At 40.9% G+C, this 20,122-nt stretch overlaps 1 protein-coding gene across 1 annotated transcript; it reads left to right on the top strand.

Moving 5' to 3' along the window:
* Window positions 1-8,705: 8,705 nt before the first annotated feature.
* On the top strand, window positions 8,706-17,141 carry LSMEM1 (leucine rich single-pass membrane protein 1). The gene is made up of 3 exons (XM_049894038.1): window positions 8,706-9,061; window positions 11,274-11,402; window positions 16,598-17,141. The coding sequence occupies exons 1-3, from the start codon at window positions 8,854-8,856 to the stop codon at window positions 16,726-16,728; spliced, it is 468 nt and encodes a 155-aa protein (XP_049749995.1). The 5' UTR covers window positions 8,706-8,853; the 3' UTR covers window positions 16,729-17,141.
* Window positions 17,142-20,122: the final 2,981 nt, after the last annotated feature.

Genomic DNA, 20,122 nt, shown 5'->3' with positions numbered 1-20,122 from the left:
CAGGTTTTATTATGCGAAGCTTGATTTTATTTTAAGGATTATAAAAAATAGTTGTATGTCCATCCTCATTTCCATCCCAGGAGGCATTCAGCCTTCAGTTTTTTCTATCTTGGTTTCAGGTTTCTAAATAATATGCTTATACCGCTGTTCCTTAGTTTACTATTTTTAGACATTTGTCACCTTCCTGTTGTGATAAAGATAGGTCAGGATTATTATTTTACTTACCCTTTCTTTTACTGACCTTCCAATATAGTCTTATTTCTCACTTATTTTTTGTTGTTAAATCAGGACCATTATTTGTTATCGTGACTGTTGTGTGCCATCGAGTCAGCTGCAACTCAGCAACCCCATAGGACAGAGCAGAATTGCCCCATTGTACTTTTCTTTCCTGGAGTTAGTAGTTGTCCTCTTGGTTTTTTACACGCTTTTCAGTATTTCCAAGGAGTTCCAAATAGATATGTAAAACTCCATCCTGTTTTCCACATGATCACAGCCTAGCAGAATACTTGTTTCCTACTTCAATCTCTGCTATTTCTCATCCCAAGTATACAGCTGTTTTTCTGAGATTTTGCCATCATCCTGGGAATTTGTTTTCTCTCTCGATTGGATTCCACATTTCCTGGGTCCAATGCCTGTATTACTAGTTTACCTCCTTGTTAAGGTGGAGCACTTCCTTTAGTAGCTTCCTGGCAGTGGGTACACAGGAGGTCAATTATTTTGAGATTATATGTCTAAATGATAGTTTGGCATGGTATAAAATTCTAGATGGTTGTTAGGTGCTGTCAAGTCGGTTCCGACTCTTACCCTATGTGTACAACGGAACAGACTGGTTCCTCCTGATAACATGTCCAAAGCATGTGAGGTGAAGTGTCGCCGTCCTCACTTCTAGGAGTATTCTGGCTGAACTTCTTCCAAGACAGATCTGTTTGTTCTTCTGGCTGTTGTTAGGTGCAGTCACATCGGCTCTGACCCATAACAACCCTATGTACAACAAAATGAAACACTGCCCTGTCCTGTGCCTTCCTCACAATTGTTAATGCTTGAGCCCCTTGTTGCGGTCACTGTGTTAATCCACCTAGTTAAAGGCCTTCCCTTTTTTTGTTGACCCTCTACCAAGCATGATGTCTTTCTCCAGGGACTGGTCCCTTATGAGAACAGGTAAAAGGTATGTGAGACAAAGCCTCGCCATCCCCGCTTCTAAGGAGCATTCTGGCTGTATTGCTGGCCATCCATGGTATAGTCAGTATTCTTCACCAGCAGCATAATTCAAAGACGTCAATTCTTTGGTCTTCGTTATGCACTGCGCAGCTTTTGGATGCATGTGAGGCGATTGAAAACACCATGACTTGTGTCATATGCCCCTAAATCCTCAAAATGACATCTTTGCTTTTCAACACTTTACGAAAGGTCTTTTGCAGTAGATTTGCCCAGTGCAATGCATTGTTTGATTTTTTGACTACTGCTTCCCTGGGCGTTGATGATGTATTCAACTAACATGAAGTCCTTGGCAACTTCAGTCTTTTCTCCGTTTATCATGATGGTACTTATTGGTCGAGTTGTGAGGATTTTTGTTTTCTTTATGTTGAGATGTAATCCATATTGAAGGCTATAGTCTTTGATCATCTTCAAGTCCTCTTTGCTTTCAGCAAGCAAGGTTGTGTCATCTGCATATTGCAGGTTGTTAATGAGTCTTCCTCCAATCCTGATGCCACGTTCTTCAGGTAGCTTCTCGGATTATTTGTTCAGCATACAGGATTGAATAAGCATGGTGAAAGGATATAACCCTGATGCATATCTTTCCTGATTTTGAACCTTGCGGTATACCTTTGTTCTGTTTGAATGACTGTCTCTAGGTCTATGTACAGGTTCCTCATGAGTACAATTAAGTATTCAGGAATTCCCGTTCATCAAAATGTTATCCATAATTTGTTATGATCCACACAGTTGAGTGCCTTTGCATAGTCAGTAAAATGCAGGTAAACACCTTTCTGGTATTGTCTGCTTTCAGCCAAGGTCCACGTCACATCAGCAATGATAACCCTCGTTCCACGTCCTTTTCTGAATCTGGCTCGAATTTCTGATGGTTCCCTGCCAACTTTCTAGGTCAAAAATCAAATTTGGAATTTTGAAGGCATTGCTCCATTGCCTTCTAATTAGCAAGGTATTGTTAAGATGTCTTGATATAAATTTATTTCTGATTTATTTTGTGTTTTTCTTTCTGGAGACTATTGCTTTAACTCTTCTATTCTAAAATTGCATGCTGCTCCAGTCTGACAAGTCGTAGGCACAGACTAAGTATTATAGGATGAATAAAGCTAGTACTAGGCTTAACTTTAAAATCATCATTAATTTTTTTTTTCTATACTTTACTTTCTTGCTTCATTCCGAGTGGCTGCTTTGCTCTCACGGCATTAAGACTTACAGCGTTCAAACTTGGCATGAATCAGGCTTTCTTAGTCACGTTTTCCGTTTTTATGTTCTTGGCCTCTCTCCCCAATTTCCTTTGTTTGGAGACTTGGAGGTACTGGGTTTTCTGGATTGAGCTTCTGGTTTTATTTATTTACTTTTTTCTCATTTTCTTCCTGGAGATTTCCTTAACACAATTTCCAATCTTTCTATTGTATTTTATTTTTAACTAAAACCAGCTCCATGTTTCACTGTTGCCTCCAAGTTCTGAGCCAGCGTGAATCCTGCAGGCTCAGTGCGTTTGTCAGTGATAGTTCTCCAGAGCTCTGGTACGCAGGTATCACTCTGGGAACGTTTGTTAGTAAATACGTTTGTTGAAATCTTTTTCATTGTTGTTTGCTCCTGTTTTAATTCTTGTGCTTTTGCCATTGTTGTTTCTACTCTGCCTTTTTACAGGGATTTTTGGAGGAAGAGGAGATAAATATGCAACTCTAGAAATCAGCATATTATGTATATAGATGGGTACATTTTTCATGAAAATGGCAGGTAATTGCTAGACAAGGATTACTGGGGACTTAATGTATTAAGAATGCTTGAGTTTTTTTTTTCCTAAGTAGTAAAATGGTATGTGATAGACCAGTTGTTCATTGCTTGAATCTTCATTAATCTTGCTGGTTAAGGAATTTAAAATGGTGCCTGCCTGGGTAAGTTCTTTGAGTATCAGGCATTAATTTTGAGGCAGTCAGCATCTGTGACACTAGTCTTCGATGGCATTTACTGAATTTTCTGGAAGTTGAATCTAGATACAGTGAGATACAGTATTTGAAAGAAAAAACAGGAAGCACTTGAAAATATCCCTCGGTTGTAAGGTTACAGGAGAGAGAGAAGAATCCATAGTAAGTACTAAAAAAATGAGACTATTCCATTTTTCTTCAAAGCATAGATGTTTTAAGACAGAGATCGGGTAGTTGGGAGCTTTCTTAATGAAACTAGCCAAGACAGTAGCTCATATGAGTATTTACATTTTATAGAGGAATTTGGCGTAGATTTTTAGTGTATGATGGGCTTCTGAGAAAACCTTTACTAGTTACATTGTTTTCCTCTATGAATTGGTCCTCGGGTTTAGATGTGGTTTAAGAAAATGACATTCCTTTCTCCCAAAAGGAGAGTAAGGCTCATACTGAATGTTAAGCGTAAAGGAGGTTTTATGGAGCAAACACCTAACTGGTGTGAAAAATATATCAAGGACGAATAATGTCCATGTAGCCTGGCAGTGGAAGGTAGGATTATAAAGGACCCCATATCAGTTTACCACCTAACTCTTAGCATCCTGCTGGGACAGTTAGTCCCCATGGTCTGGGATCCCAGGCTTGTGGGATCAAGGATGGTCTCCTCATTGTAGCATCTTGTACGTACACCAGAGGGCAGAAGCTCCTTGTCATGTGGCCATGGGAACCACATAAGAGAAAGGCTGACATTCCTGAGAAAGGAGAATGCACAAAACCTCACGGAATAAAGCCTTTGAAAAGGAAGCTGGTGAGACAAAGTATTTCCATCAAGTGGAGGAGGGCTGCAGCCATGCTGTCCCTGCTTACAAATGGCTTTGGAGGCCACTGGGAGCCCTAGGAGTCCTCTGCCATTCTGTCATCTTATTCCATCTCTGTTCACTACAGTTCTCTGCTTGGTCTGGAGTTCTGTGCAATTAGTTGTCATAGCGGCAGCTCCAGCCTGCTGCATGTTGTTGTTAGTTGCGGTCGAGTAGATTGGTGTCCAGCCTGTGACGGGATATTTATATACGGGAGTATACAAAGGCAGAAGTGCTTGAAATGAGGTGTCAGCTTACACAGCTTCAGCCAAATAAGGACATTACTTCAGTCCAGTTAAGAACCTCATCGGTTATCAGTTGAGTCTGGGCATGATGGGTTTTTTTTTTTAAAGCATAGTTTCAGTAATATATTCACTAAAAACCTAAGGAATTATTTTAAAAAGTCAGTATTTGGAATCTTATCCTGCTTGGCTAAAATGAACACTAAATATAGACCAACAGTTTCATGCTGGGGTTTATGGGCCTTACAGGAGCACCGGTGTTCTGAAGGAGGGCAAAGAAAGAACCACAGAATTTGTAAAACGTTTTCTTGTAATTCCTCCTGACAGGTGTTTTTTTTTTTTTTTTTTTCCCTGATAACTTAGCGGTCAAAGCTCACATTTTTGTAAGTAACTTGCATGTTTAACCATACTGAAACTGAATTGTGGTTATTAAGGCGGGACAGTTTTTGTTGCATGTGCTCTGTGCTTTTTTAATCGAAATTATTTAGACTTGATTGTAAATTTTATTTCCTGAATGTGAAGCGGCACTGACTTCAAAATGGAATTAACAAATTACCATGATTCGCTCAGCAAAGCTTCCTATTAACTTTGAATTAAGCCTGGTTATAAAAATTGTTACTTTTTGATTTGTAAACGTTCACTTAAAGCTCAATAAAAATTATTAAAAAAAAAAAATTGTTACTTTATGGCCAGCACTACTGGTGTGAGTTATTTCTGTGATTTGATACCAAGCCCTTGTGGGAAAAAATAAAGAGCAGAGCCATTTTTCATAGACAACTACCTTTGTTTGTTGGAATATTTATTTGTAGGTTGTAAAAAAAAAAACAAGAGAATCAGTTGTTAGCACTGATCTAAACAGGAGGAAAATGAAATTACATGTTTCAGCTCAAGGTATTAGAAAAGGCTCTGTGAGAAGAGTGCTGCTTCGGTCGGTCTCAGCCGATGAACAGATAGTCACCACAGAGTGGGAAGGAGGGTTGAGTGAGTGTGATGCAGAATTGCTAGTAACACTGACTTCTCCAGCCAGGCTGGCTGTTCCCAGATGTCCTCATATGGAGATGCCAAAGATAGCAACAACTGGGTGTCAAACAGCTGTGGGTTCCCGGGTTTAGGGCCATGTGATGTTGTATTTACCAGCAGAGTCATTTGGAAGCTCTTGGTGGCCACGAACCACAACCAACTCAATTTTCTCTGCTAGTTCTTACTTTCCATTTGCAGGTTGCAGTTAATTAAAAAATATATTGAAATAGTGTCTATTTATATTGTGACTTCACTCCAACGAAGAGATTGTCTTTCAGAGTCCTTCATGGCTTGCTCTAGGCTGTTGTCTTCGTTCTTTTGGATTTGATGGTGCATTGAGTCACCTTTTGAGTAAGTAGCAAGGCCAATAATTTGGAGATTTTATTAGCTTTGCTGCTCTTAAGTCGGTTTCTGTAGCTATGATTTTCTAACCAATCCTCTACTTTGTAAACACTGATTAAGCCTCACTATGAGATTTAAGCAATAGCAGTTATGTTCTTAAAGGGGAAGCAAAGGCTCAAGAATACTAAGTCAGAGAGCCAAAAATGAACCATGCGTCAGTCACCAAGCCTAAAATAGAAGCCGTGTTTGGAACCATGCTCCTGTGGTGTGACACATACAACCTGCATTTGTGGTCAGATATTAGTATTGGGGATAATAAAGTATAAAGAGATTATAAAATACTTGGAGAAGAATAGTTTAGAAATCTGTGATGATGCTTTTGGGTTTTGATTTTATCAGTAAAAGGGTAAGATTGGATTGATCCCTAAGACCCTTTTAATCTTCTGCCTACTGCTTTTTTTTTTTTTTTTTAGTCAGTTCAAGTGATTCCTTTAGAAACTCCTCATGAAGTATATTTGGAATTCAGTAATATTAATATCTAAAATGTGACAGCAGAATCTTATCTAAAGTACTCAGGGAATTGTGTGTTCTCGTAAATCAAATTTCAGGATAACTGAAACACCGTTTTTAGTTTTAGCTCTGAAAAAAATTTAGTTGGTCCATGACTTTTCCAACTATTTGTTGTAGTTAGGGTTCTGGGAGCCTCTCCTTTTTTTTTTTTTTTTTACAAATAGTAGTAGGTTTTGGATATTATTGTGAAATGGCTAGTTTTAAATTTTAGGTTGCAGTTTAAACTGCACAGGAAAATGACTTATTTTGTTCCCCCAGATTTTCTATGGGTGTACTAATTTGTTCCCCTGAATTTATATTCTTCCAGGTTAACTCTAATTATATTTCTCTTCCATCTGCAGCTGTGTATTAAAGGGAATAAAAAATGACAACAGGAAGTAATTATTGTGTTGCCACTTATAGGTGCAAAATTCATTTCACTAACTTTGCTAGAGTCTAAATAGAGCTTAGCTGCTAACCGAAAGGTCGGCAGTTGGAATCTACCAGCTGCTCCTTGGAAACTCTATGGGGCAGTTCTACTCTGCTCCATAGGGTCGCTATGAGTCAGAATTGGCTCAAGGGCAATGGGTTTAATGGGTTTTTGGGTAGACATCATAGGATGGACTTTTGCCTTCAATCTTGTTTTTATTAGTGTACTGATTATTAACTGCTTCAGATTCTTTTAAAAATAGATTTAAATTCTAAATAAATAAAATATTTTGAGCGTTTTAGCATAAGTCCCAGGCTTCTAAACCAGACACTGGGCATTTGAAAAATAGTATTGGTCCCTGCTTCCAGGAGTTTTCAGTATGTTGTGTTGTTAGGTGCCGTCGTGTCAATTTCTACTCACAGCGACCCATGTGACAAAGTAGAGCTTCCCCATAGGGTTTCCTTGGCTGTAATCTTTACAGGAGCAGATCTCCAGGTCTTTCTCCTACAGAGCTGCTGAGTGGGTTCGAACTACCAAACTTTGAGTTAATAGCTGAGCCACCAGGGATCCTTTTTCAGCGTATTGGGGAACTCAAAGATGTAAGCAAATAAATACAATCAAATATTATAAATGCTCTGATAGAAGAATGTACAGGATCCAGTGAGGGCACCCAGGAAGCACAGGTCAATTCTCTCTTCTTAGAGGAGGTGATGTTTGAGTTGAGTCTTGAGTGAGGATTAGGAAGGGATGTGGAGAAGAAAGATAGCACAAGGGAAAATGCAGGGAACTCTGAATCAAGAGGAAACCCTGGTGGTCTAGTGGTTAAGTGCTACAGCTGCTAACCAAAGGGTCAGCAGTTCTAATCTGCCAAGCGCTCCTTGGAAACTCTATGGGGGCAGTTCTAGTCTGTAGTATAGGGTCACTATGAGTCGGAATCGACTCAATGGCACTGGGTTTTTTTTCTGAACCAAGAGGCCCAGTTCCAGCTCTGGAACTACATGAATGATCTTGGGCATTTACCTCTCTGAGCCTCAATTTCCTCATTTGTAGAAACAGTGGGAGTGGTCTAAAATTCTTTCCAGATCAAACATCCTGTGTCACTATTAAATTCATTTTGTGAAATCTGAGAGAGATTAGAAAAGAGAATATTTTATATTAATTGGAATTTGTTTTCCTAGAGCCTCCTTTCCACATAATTAAAAGGCCACAAGCTCTCTGTTCTAGAAAAACCAAAAAACCAAACTCGTCGCTGTGGAGTCAGACCCATAGGAACCCTGTAGGACAGAGTAGAATTGCCCCATAGGGCTTCCAAGGAGCAGCTGATGGATTTGAACTGCTGATCTTTTGGTTAGCAGCCGAGCTCTTAAGTACTACACCACCAGGGCTCCACCTTCCTAATCTATTCAGGCCTTTCAGTGTGGCTTGAAGTTGTGGTGTCATTAGAGAATATTACTATAAATGCAAACCTCAATATTTAAATATTTATTATATAAGTGACCTCAATCTAAGGGAAACTGGTAGAAGAGACCTCAGGCCTAGAATCTAGTCTCCAACCTGCTGCAGAATACCTCTACAGCATCTATGACTGAGACTCAGAGCCAGCATCTAACAGCTGAAGGAGACCTTTTAGGGTGGGGACTTATATACCGTGTTGAGGGAGAAAATAAAAATTATAGTTTTATTAAAGCTTCATGTAATTAGATTGGTTCACCGTAACATTTTCTCTTAGAACCTATATGATCCCAGCCTGACTAGCTTAATTTTGTCTTTCTATGTACATAGTCTTCGTGCACAAAAGAGTTGAAGTATCTCACCAGAATATAAACAATGTAATAAAATGAAAAATTACAAATAAAAAAATCAAGTCCTGGGAAAAATAGAGTTCAGAGATTTGAGGAAGAGGAAAAGCGATATACAGATAAGCAGGGAATAAAGAGCTGGTTCCAATGGTTAATGCACTTGACTGCTAATGGAAAGATTGGAGGTTCAAGTCCACCCAGAGGCACCTCGGAAGAAAGGCCTGGCAATCTACTTCTGAAAAATCAGCCACTGAAAACCCTGTGGAGCACAGTTCTACTCCGACACACATGGGGTTGCCACGAGTCTGAATCAACTGCATGGCAACTGGTACAGTTCTTAAAATTGGGCCACAGATTTGACTCTTGAGCTTTCTAGCAAGCAAAGCAAAAAGAATGGTTGCTAAGTTGTCTATAAAGGGAAGAAATTTCTTCCAGTCTAGACCCTTAGGCTGCAAATAATATTTGTGGGCAATTGTTTATATGCTTGTGCAGCTTCCTACTGCCGTGGCTCTTGTGAAGCTGAGCTCCCAGCCCAAGCCTCTGTGTCTAATGTGTTTTCTCCCAAGGACAATGAATCATTCTTCCCAGGACCCTGGCATTCATGAAGATGGAAAGCTTTACGTTGTGGATTCCATAAATGACTTGAACAAACTAAACCTCTATCCTGCCGGATCACAGCGTCTGTTCCGTAAGTGTGCCCTCAAAGGACTGGTGGCCCTTCTAAGTTTCTAGGCCACCTAAAAATAGCAAATGCTAACGTAGATGTGCGGGTGTGGTTGGGTGGCTGGGCCTTAGGAAAGGCTTGGCACTGGAAATGCAGTTTATTATTAGGCAATTTTTGCTTTTGTTTTCTAAATACCTGACAAGATTACGGGCTTTCTTGGCTCCTAAGCAAGACTTGAATTCTCATCTTCAAAAGTTCTGAGAAGACCCCGTGGAGTTTCTGGCCTTTTTGGTTATTACGGTGCCTTCTGGTGACCACAGCCAGGTCACCCACCAATGGTGCCCATTTCCTAGAGGGATCTTATAACAGATTGCTGGGAAACATGCTCACCCAGTTTAAAAAAAAAAAAAATTAAAAGTCTATTGGGCAAAAATGTCAACTTCATTTTCTACTTAATGATTACGAAATGCCCCAATTAAAGGGTTACAAAAAAAAAGAAAAAGAAAAAACAAAAGCCTGCTAAATACCAAACCTGTAATCCTGCTCCCTCGGTATTACAATGAGCTCAGCCAGATCATTCCAAGCCCTATCTTTTCTGGCTTAAAGGCCAACATTCAAACCCAGGTGCTAATTGCCCACTTGACATTCATTTCATACGCACTCTAGACAATTAGTGTCTCAATTTCTATCAGTCCCCTCCTAAATCCTTTCTGAGTTCTTGCCTTTTTCTTCATTTTAATGTGTCCAGATTTTCACCTGTTTTTTTTTTTTTAATTGTGCTTTAAGTGAAAGTTAACAAATCAAGTCAGTCTCTCATACAAAAATTTATATAAGCCTTGCTATGTACTCCTAGTTGCTCTCCCCCTAATGAGACGGCACACTCCTCTCCAACCTTTTATCCCTGTGTCCATTCAGCCACCTTGTGTCCTCCTCTGCCTTCTCATCTCCCCTCCAGACAGGAGCTGCCCACATAGTCTCATGTGTCTACTTGAGCCAAGAAGCTCATGCCTCACCAGTATCATTTTCTATCCCATAGTCCAGTCCAATCCCTCTCTGAAGAGTTGGCTTTGGGAATGGTTCTAGTCTTGGGCTAACAGATGGTCTGGGGACCATGACCTCCAGGGTCATTCTAGTCTCAGTCAGACCATTAAGTCTGGTCTTTTAAAGATTTTCACCTGTTTTTATTGTGGTTTCAAATAAAGTCAATCTTTTGGTGCCGATCTGTGGCTTTTGCTTTGATAAGGAAGCAAAAGCTGTTGAGGGGGTGGCATAGTTTGTACTTATGCAGCAAGAGACATAAGCCACCCACTCTCCATAATCAAGTAGCACAGTTTGTAGAACCAAGGCAAAGTAGGAGGAAATGCAAATATCATTTCAGCGACCTCTACTACCCCATGTTCTCACAATTTTTATTCAACTTAATTTCGGTATTGTTAGGCAGCTAAGCCTTTGGTTAAGAGCTCAGGCTGCTAACCAAAAGGCCAGTAGTTCGAATCCACTAGCTGCTCCTTGGAAACCCTTTGAGACAGTTCTACGCTGTCTTATAGGATTGCTATGAGTTGGAATCAACTCGACGGCAATGGGTTCAGTGGTTTTAAGCCTTACAAAATGGTGACCAAATGGGACAATTCATGATTAGGGTGAACTGAGCTGTTCAATTCAAAACATTTTGAATGCTTCTAGAGCATGCTCCTCCCCAAAACAGCTTTAAGAAACCAAAATACATCAGGACCATTAAAAAAAAAAAAATAGATGTAGGCATAACTGATTATTCCTGTGATAAAAGTTCCGTGGAAGATATCCCAGAGTGTTCAGTTTTCCACCTAGAGTAGGTGTCCCACAACCAGTTCTGTTTTATTCCTAGGTCACCTTGGGAGGGGGGCAATAGAACCATCTTCACTTTTAACCCTTAATTTCTTTATTCCCTCCCCAAAGAAAAACCCATGTCTGCTATTTTAGTGCTACCAGAACTTTCAAAGAAATTTTCCAAACAGGTCTAAGAAAATAGCGTAACCCCGTTTCTTCTTTGAATACCAGTATAGAAGAAGGTAAACGATTTACGAAGAGCTTCTGGCCCAAAGACATTCCTAAAATATAAGCCACCTTCCAAGGTGATCAGAGGGAAATGGGTGTTTCTACTGCTCACGCAATAACACTTGAGTACTGCTCAGTCCTGCTGACAGGCTGTACGCTGAGGAGTTTTTGTTGTTACTCTTGTTTTTTTGTTTCACATTAGCTCTAGAGGAGAAAATCCCAGCCCATCGCAGTAACTCAGGAAATGGAAGCCGCAGTGTGTTCCTTGTGGCACTGATAATCATTCTCATTATCAGCCTGGCCCTGGTTTCCTTCGTGATATTTCTAATAAGTGAGTACCGCTGGCCTGTTTTTCATTACTTGTATGCACTTAACTTTGTAGCTGATTGTTTAGCTTTGCTCCTATAATGAGTAAATGCTTTGTGGGAATGAATGCTTAAACTAAAGACGGAAGTAGAGCAAATGCCTCTAATGAACCCACTTGCTCTGGGACAGGGTTACCTACCAACCAACTAACCGACCGACCGACCGACCAGTTACTGTCAAGTCGATTCCGACTCAAGGAGGCCCCATGTGTGTCAGAGTAGAACTGTGCTCCATAGGGTTTTCAATGGCTGATTCAACGGAAGTGTCTCACTGGACATTTCTCTCAAGGCACTTCTGGGTGCACTCAAATCTTCAACCTCTCAGTTAGCAGCCCAACATCACCCGGAGAAGAATCAGGACAGGGTTATTGGGGCACAAAGCCAGTGTGTAAGCCCACAGTGTCAGAAGTTCAGAAACATGTACATTATATATTTCTATAACACTGCTATAAATGGTATGCAGCTTATTCTAGTTAATTCCAGGTTTTCTCAATCCAAAACAGTACATTGATTTCTCTAGTAATACAGGTCTATAACTTAATCACATTCAGGCTTAAAGCTTCCTCCCAGGTTTTGAATAGTGACCCAGGCTTTTCACATTAGCTCCTCCTCAGGAGGTCCCCTGAGGTTCCAGTTCCACCTTCCTCTCTGCCTTGGAAGGAGCCCTGCTGGCGCAGTGGTTAAGTGCGCTTGGCTGCTAACAGAAAGGTCGGCAGTTCAAGCCCACCAGCTGCTCTGTGGGAGAAAGACCTGGCTTTTGTAAAGATTATAGCCTTGGAAACCCTATGAGGGCAATTCTACTCTGTCACCTGGAGTCACTGAGTCAGAATAGACTGCACTGCAATGGGTTTGGTTTTTTGGTTTTCTCTGTCTTTGATGGGAGTGAAGTGCTATCCCTCTGCTGATGCCTCACCTTCTTCTGGACATTGCCACCTCCCACCAAGCCCACCAGCCTCCTCTTCAGCTCACTGTCTGTACCCTCATCTGGAGTTATTTCCATTCCTGAGTGGAGGGAGCCAAGGGGAGGGGACCAGCATTGGCACCCTTCGGGCTGTATTGACTATACTCCCATTCCTTCTGCCCTTTCACATGCTATAGGCTTTGTAGCCTTCAAAATTCTGGATGAGAAGTGGAGCACATGTCTTTGGAATGCCTTTAATTTCATTTCATTCAGAGCTTGAGGAGATAGAGTTGGTGATGGTGGGAGGAGAGGGGAGGACAAAGTGTATGGCTCTTTTGCTATGGCTAACCCCTCTCATTCCCCTACTGGGTTGAAGGTCTTTATCTAGCCTGGGAACTGGGACTTGGCAGGGAGGGTGAAGTTTAATGCTTCTATTTCTCACACCCAGCGGATGCCCTTTTGCACTTATAAGCTGAAATGTGTGCTGGCCTTACAATAATGGGGCCCTCACCCCTGCCATCCGTTGGGGAGGTGTGGGAGCAGAACCTGCAGGACCAGAAAGAGCACATGGGTTACTACTCTGAATGCTGTTCCAACAGAGGTTAATGCTCTGTGTCACGCCATACCCACCTGGGGGAATGAGCGAGTTCAACTCTCGGGACATTTTAGGTGTGTCTACAGAAATGTGAGCAACCCAAAGGGAATTCTCTCTTCCCCCGTCTCTGTCTTGATATAAGTGGGATGATTAGCAGTAAGATTAAGAGAAATGATAATAATAAATCCTATAGACTGAGTGCTTACTCTGTCCCAGACACTGTGCCAAACACTTAATATCTACTTGCTCACAACCTCATAACAACTATAGTGTAGGATTCATTTTTATCCTGGTTTTACCGATGTTGAAACCGAGACTTGGAGAGATTAATTAATATTCCCAAGGCCCCACAGTTAATAGGGGCAGAATCGGGGCTCCAAGACACTTCTGCCTGACATCAAAGGTCATGCACTTTGTCATTATTATTAGACTTCTTTTGTATAAATAGGATTTATTTTATATTTGCCTCTAGTGCTATTTTTTTTGTTTTTAGTGCTATATATTGAGGACAGAGTTATATTAAGTAAGAAACAGAAGATGAAAATAAAGAAAGTATTGTTTTATTGGACAATTACTCTGTGCCAGACACATTAAATTTGTTATTTCAAATCCTTCCTCTACCTCTCAAGATAGTGCCTAATATTCCTATTTTATAGATGAAAAGACTAAGGCCCAGAGGGTTTACTTCTTCAATTTCAATGGGCAAATAAGCAGAGCGGGGATTCAAGCTAGAGCTCCCCTGTGCTCCGTGGCCTCTCCTGAAGTAATAATAAAGGCTTCCTGTGCTTTTCAGACAAACCAGAACAAAGCCCAAGACTAGAGTTGGCACCAAACCCATTGTCGTTGAGTCAATTTAGACTCATAACAATTCTATAGGACAGAGTAGAATTGTCTCATAGAGTTCCTAAGGCTGAAATCTTAACAGAAGCAGACTGCCACATCTTTTTTTCGTAGAGTGGCTGGTGGGTTTGAATCATTGATCTTTTGGTTGGCAGTCGTGCACTTAACCACTGCACCACCTGGGCTCCTTAGAGTTGGCCCAGGCATCTGTACGTGAACTTGGCCTGTGCTCTCTTTTATCAAGGAAACCTTTTTACTGTCAGTGGGATTCAGTGCAAACTTGTTATTCTTTTACCTGGAGTGCAAGAACTTGCATTCTTTATAAATCTAGCATTTTTATGCAATAGAAGCACAACTATTTTATACTAGATTACATTCTTATTAAACCATTAGGCCTTATGTTTTTGTCTCAATCTTTGTTTTAAAGAGGAATAATGGACAGTAAGAATAAATTACTGCAGATGTCTGTCCTTGGTAGCAGCTTTGAGCAGCTAAACATTGTAATTACACAGAATATTATCTCCACAGTTTCCTAGTCATCCAGTGCTGCCATAACAGAAATACCACAAGTGGATGGCTTTAACAAAGACAAATTTATTTTTCACAGTCTAGAAGGTTACAAGTCCAAATTCAGGGCGTCAGCTCCAGGGGAAGCCTGTCTCTCTTTGTTGGCTCTGGGGAAAGGTCCTTATCCTCAATCTTCCCCTGGCTGAGGAGCTTCTCAGGCACAGGGACCCTGTGTCCAAAGGAAGCCCTCTGCTCCTGGTGCTGCTTTCTTGGTGGTATGAGGTCCCCCACTCTCTGCTTGCTTCCCTTTCCTTTTATCTCTTGAGAGATAAAAGGTGGTACAGCCAAACCCCAGGGAAACTCCCTTTACACTGGATCAGGGAGGTGACCTGAGTGAGGGTGGTGTTACAATCCCACCCTAATCTTCTTAACATGAAATTACAATCACAAAATGGAGGACAATACTGGAAATCATGGCCTAACCAAGTTGACACATATTTTGGGGGGGGACACAATTCAATCCATGACACATGGTATGCTATTAAGTTTTACCTTAAGGAAGAAAAGGGTTCTATGTCAAGTTGGGAGACCCGGGGGGTGTAGTGGTTAAGTGCTACGGCTGCTAACCAAAGGGATGGCAGTTCGAATCCACCACGTGCTCCTTGGAAACCCTTTGGGGCAGTTCTACTCTGTCCTATAGGGTTGCTATGAGTTGGAATCGACTCAACGGCACTGGGTTATGTCAAGTTGAAACCCTGGTGGCATAGTGGTTAAGTGCTATAGCTGCTAACGAAAAGGTCAGTGGTTCAAATCCACTAACAAAAAGGTTGGCAGTTCGAATCCACCAGGCACTCCTTGGAAACTCTATGGGGCAGCTCTACTCTCTCCTATAGGGTCACTGTGAGTTGGAATTGACTTGATGGCAATGGGATGGTCAAATGGGAGTCCCTGAGTGGTGTAAATGATTAACAGGCTGGGCTGCTAACCAAAAGGTTTGAAGTTTGAGTCCACCCAGAGGTACCTCAGAAGGAAGGCCTGGTGATCTACTTCTGAAAAATCAACCACCGAAGAGCCCTACGGAGCACAGTTCTACTCTGACACATGTGGAGTCACTAAAAGATGGAGATGACTCGATAAAAACTTTTTTTTTTTAAGTAATCAAAGGAGTTTGGGAAATGTTGGTTTAGATGATGCTCAAGATTTTTCTTCTTGTGAGTTTCCAGGAGGTAGGCTGGCATATAATTTTTCCCTAACTTTTTTGCACTTGAAATCCTTTTTCTTTCCATGGATTCATTTTGAGACCAGTGTAATGTGGAACGCACTTAGGCAGATGTGGCTGGTTCTTCCTTCCGGTATTTGATTGATGTAGAGGGTTCCCGAGAGGAGAATACAAGTCATGAATTTAGCTTCACACTGTTCCCCAGAAGTACGTGGTATCTCTGCCTAGCTCTGCAGCAAAGCTCGATTAAAACTCTTCTATTATGCCTGGGACCATAATTCAGCCAACATAATTTTCAGCCATAAGGGAGAAGCAGCTGCTGGGTGGCCAATTTGTCTCAAGGTTGGGAGTGAACCTTTAACATCTAGTTTTCCTTCTGAGGTTAGTTTATCCACTAAGCCCAGTAGCATGTTACCAATGTCATTAGTTCCTGTAAGATGCCTTTGAAAACAACCCGCCTGAAGTAGAAATGATGAGGAGCTCATATAGCAAGTACTGATTTTCTGCTGCATTTCTTGGGAATTTTAACTTAATATGCAGACCTCACAGTGTTCCAGTCTCTAGTTCACTGTATTGTCAGGGATTCTGTTTATTTTGAAAATATTGTGCCTCTGTTCTCAGAAGTGGCCTGGGGTGGGGATTATTACACATTCACAGTGGGCTGGTAATTCAGAACCAGCAGAGTTATATCAACGTAGGCTGAAGCCCAAAGAAAGGCATTTCCCAAATGAAGAGCAGAAAAACCTTTTCTGAGAATGGATCTCGGAATGAGACTACCTAGCCATTCACTTCTGGGGGAACAATCAGACGGGCTGGCAGTTTCCTTCGGTTGCTCACAGCTATGTCCTTCTTGCCGAAATCTGTGTGGAGCTGCCAAAGGTAGTATAGGCTGGCACCAAGAGGGTGTAAAAATAATTCACTTGGTAGGTAGCTTCAGCCTCAATTTCTCTCCTGGGCTTCCGAGCTATATGGGATATCGGAGCCGGGAATTGCTGGGAGTGCCTTTCAGCACTCAGCTGAGCACAAACACAGGGCTCTGATGAGTCCTGATGGAACATGCTGGAAATCAATGTAACGTAGTCTGTTTTCCATTTTGAAGCTCAAACCGGAAGCAAGATGGACGACGTGTCAAGAAGATTAAGAGCTGAGGCAAAGGACATAGAGGATCTTAAGAAGATCAACAGCATGATCGTACAGCGCCTCAGCCAACTGGAACCTGTACAGAACTAGAGAAGATGTCCTCCAAGGGCAACCGCTAAGACCGCAACATCTGCTGATGTTATTGAGGGTGCACAGACTGAAGACCTGAGAAAGTGCATCTGCTAAGGTGACAGATTTTCTAGATAGTGAATCCAGCTCTGGGGCCTTCTTTCTGCTGCAGGAATGGGAGCTACTCCAAGGCATAGGGTTTTGGGGACAGGAGTCAGAAAGGGGTGAGCTTTTCTCAGCCTCATTTAAAGGTAGGGTCCTTCAGCTTTAATGGGGTTAAGGGTGGCTGGCATGGAGGAGAATTGAGAGTAAGCAAGAAAATTCGCCTAATACATACAACTTCTCTTACAAAAGGAGCTTTGTTATTAGAACAAGTTCACTGTGCTGATCAGATTCATGATGCCTTGCGTATCTCTGCAAATTTTTATTTATTTAATTATACTGTGTAGAAGGGAACCAGGTGATTACTCTCTTCAATAAAAGGGATTCTGTTCAGCTGATTGGACTATGACTCATAATTCCCCAGGGTTGGGGAATGGGTAGACTTTAGAGCTAGTTGTCCTCTGGTGGTTGCTGTGAAAACGTGTGTAGTAGGTGTGTGTGTGTGTGTGTGTGTGTGTGTGTGTGATGGGGAGTGGGGTCAAAGAGAAAGCTTACTTCATTCAACTAATGTTTATTTGAGCTTCTACTCTAGGCAAACCACCCTATATTAGAGGAGCTTATATTCAAGTGGGGAACGGAGGAAATTTGTATGTAAATGAAGTATAAGATAAAAAAAAGATAAACACTTTAAGAGAGAAGCCTAGAAACTGCTCTAGGAGTTGAGAGGAGAGAGAATCAATTCTGGTTTGTGGGGTGGAGTGGCATGGGGGTAAGAGGATCTCAGGGAGGAAATAGCTTTTGAACTAAGTCTTGAAGTGTGGGTGGCTCAACTGCTCTGAGTTGTGTGCATTTTATTTTTATATATAATTATATAAGCTTCATTTACTTTGCTTCTAATGAAAATGAATCTTTTCATATCCTGCTGATTAGTTTAGAAGAAACTGATAGATCTGTGGTCTTTAGTAAGCTAAAGTAGGAAATTGTGTATTGGGAATATTTGGAGCCTGACTTCTTTTTGAACAAAAGGTAAGGTGCACAGTATATGACGTAAGATATGATGTGAAATAAATGAGTTTAAAAAGCATATGAGTCTTAGAAAATGTTTATTTAATGTAAGTACATTGTGCAAGTCAATTGAAGAACACAATGCAATTCTTCCATTTCGGGTTGATCAGAATTCTTTGGGCTTACCTGAAACTTAAGCATACACACACACACACTCTTTATAACTCTAAATACTTAATGAAATAAACATAAGACATTTAATTTATCCATTTTTGCACACAAAAACATTTGTACTGCGTATTTATTTTCTTAAAATTGATGAATTATCACATAGAATTTTTTTTTTATCTGAAATTTGTGTTTACGGGAAAATTCTTGTTGAACCGTTGGTGGGGTGTGGCAAAAATCACTTGTTATTAGAATTTGTTGTAGCATTGTTTCAGAAACCACTAAGGACTGGATGCAACAACTCTTGAAAAATACCCATTTCTTTCCTTTCATCTGCTTGCTCTGTGCGTTTTCCCCTTTCTACCTACACAACTGATGTGTTTCATATTCAGTAATAAATGACCTTTATCCCAAGAAATCTATGATTTTGACAGTGTGAAGTAGTGTCTGATAGATCATTTTGATCTTTTATGATCTGGACTGTCCTGCCTGCATGGCACAGGTGGAGTTCTGGTGACACCTCTGATCTTCCCCCTTGGTCACTAACAGCCCGGAGGACCACAGTCACCACAGTTCCTGGTGTTTGGATTCACAGATTAACAAATTCCATTGAAATCGTTTTAAAATACTGACTGGGTTACATGTACTCTTATGGCAGTCAAATGCAGTGGTTAGGAACATGGGCCCAGGAGCCCAACAGCCTGGTTTGTATCTGATGCCACCGCTTACTACGACTTTGCCTCTTTATCAGTAAAATGGAGTAATTGTAGAGTCTGTCTCATACTATTGTGAGGCTTAAAAGAGGTACTAAAAGTAAAGGGCTTAAAACAGCATCAGAGACAAAGTAAGTGCTCAATAAATGCTACTGCATTCTGACTCATGGCGACCCCATCTGGGTCAGAGTAGAAATGTGCTCCATGGAGTTTTCAGTGGCTGTGACCTTTTGGAAGTAGGTTGCCAGGACTTTCTTCCAAGGAGCCTCTGGGTGGATTCCAACCTCCAGCTTTTTGGTTAGTAGCCGAGCACTTTACCGCTTGTTCCACCCAGAGACTCCTAGAATCGCCATCACCACAGCAGTGTTTTTAAAAACACGGATTCCCAACTCCATTCCATGTTTGCTAAATCAGAATCTCGGAAGATAGGGTCAAGGAACCTGGTTTGTTTTGTTTTCTTTTCTTTGGTTTTAAACTTCCCAGGTGATTGTTTGATGGGTACATTGGGAAACTTCTGTTTTCTGTTCCTGGTTGCATATTTTATTTGCACCACCAGGAAGACCCTTGGAGAAGGATCATGCCTTTACCTCCTCATGGCTCCTGTATAGTGTTACGCACAGTACTGGGCACAGAATAGATGCTCCATACCCACTTGTGGACTTATTCTGAACTGTTTTTCATCGCTTTTTAAATAATCTTTTTCACTTTCATTAAAAGTAGAATTACATTTCAGTATTGTTTTTTATATGAAAAATTTTTACTGGGAAACTTTAATCTTCACCAAGTAAGTGGATACATGGCTTCCCACAAGAAAATTGTCATCTTTCCTCTCTCTCTCTCTCTTTTTTTTTTAAATACACTTCCTCAACGCTGTGGAAAGATAGCTCACAGTCCTAACAATCCATTTCCTTTTCATGGCATCTTTTGAGCAAATTCATTCACAGAGGCAATAGATTCCAGCCGTTTCTGATAACCTATTTCTTTTACTCATCCTTCTCTTCTGAATATAGATGAGGTCATTACTTCAAGTTGAAATAAATTTATTTTTTACACCCGGACTCCAGAAGATCTTGTTTTCATTAAAATAATCTTTCTAAGCAATAAGAATTGATTATAACACGATGGTTTTTGTGCAATACTTTCTAACACACCTCATTTAGTCCAAATGACATGCACACCAAAATTCTTCCCTTTATCCCAGGCTGTTGTTGGCAAAAACAAAGCAGTTGTTTTTGTGTTATTTTTAAACCTCCTGGTTTGTTTTATAGTGTTGTGGTTAAGTGCCACAGCTGCTAACCAAAGGACAGCAGTTCGAATCCACCAGCTGCTCCTTGGAAACACTTTGGGGCAGGTCTACTATGTCCTATAGGGTCATTATGAGTCAGAATTGACTCAATGGAAATGGGTTTTTTTTTTTTTTTTGGCTG

The sequence above is a fragment of the Elephas maximus genome, chromosome 8, assembly GCF_024166365.1.
Source record: "Elephas maximus indicus isolate mEleMax1 chromosome 8, mEleMax1 primary haplotype, whole genome shotgun sequence".
NCBI lineage: Eukaryota > Metazoa > Chordata > Mammalia > Proboscidea > Elephantidae > Elephas > Elephas maximus.
This window is presented reverse-complemented; position numbering and strand designations above follow the sequence as displayed.

Excerpts from the sequence above, each read along its gene's own strand:
- LSMEM1 (XM_049894038.1), top strand. The coding sequence starts at position 8,854 with ATGCTTGTGCAGCTTCCTACTGCCGTGGCTCTTGTGAAGCTGAGCTCC. Across the intron at positions 9,062-11,273 it reads CGGATCACAGCGTCTGTTCC|CTCTAGAGGAGAAAATCCCA; the intron begins GTAAGTGTGCCC and ends GTTTCACATTAG. Across the intron at positions 11,403-16,597 it reads CTTCGTGATATTTCTAATAA|CTCAAACCGGAAGCAAGATG; the intron begins GTGAGTACCGCT and ends TCCATTTTGAAG.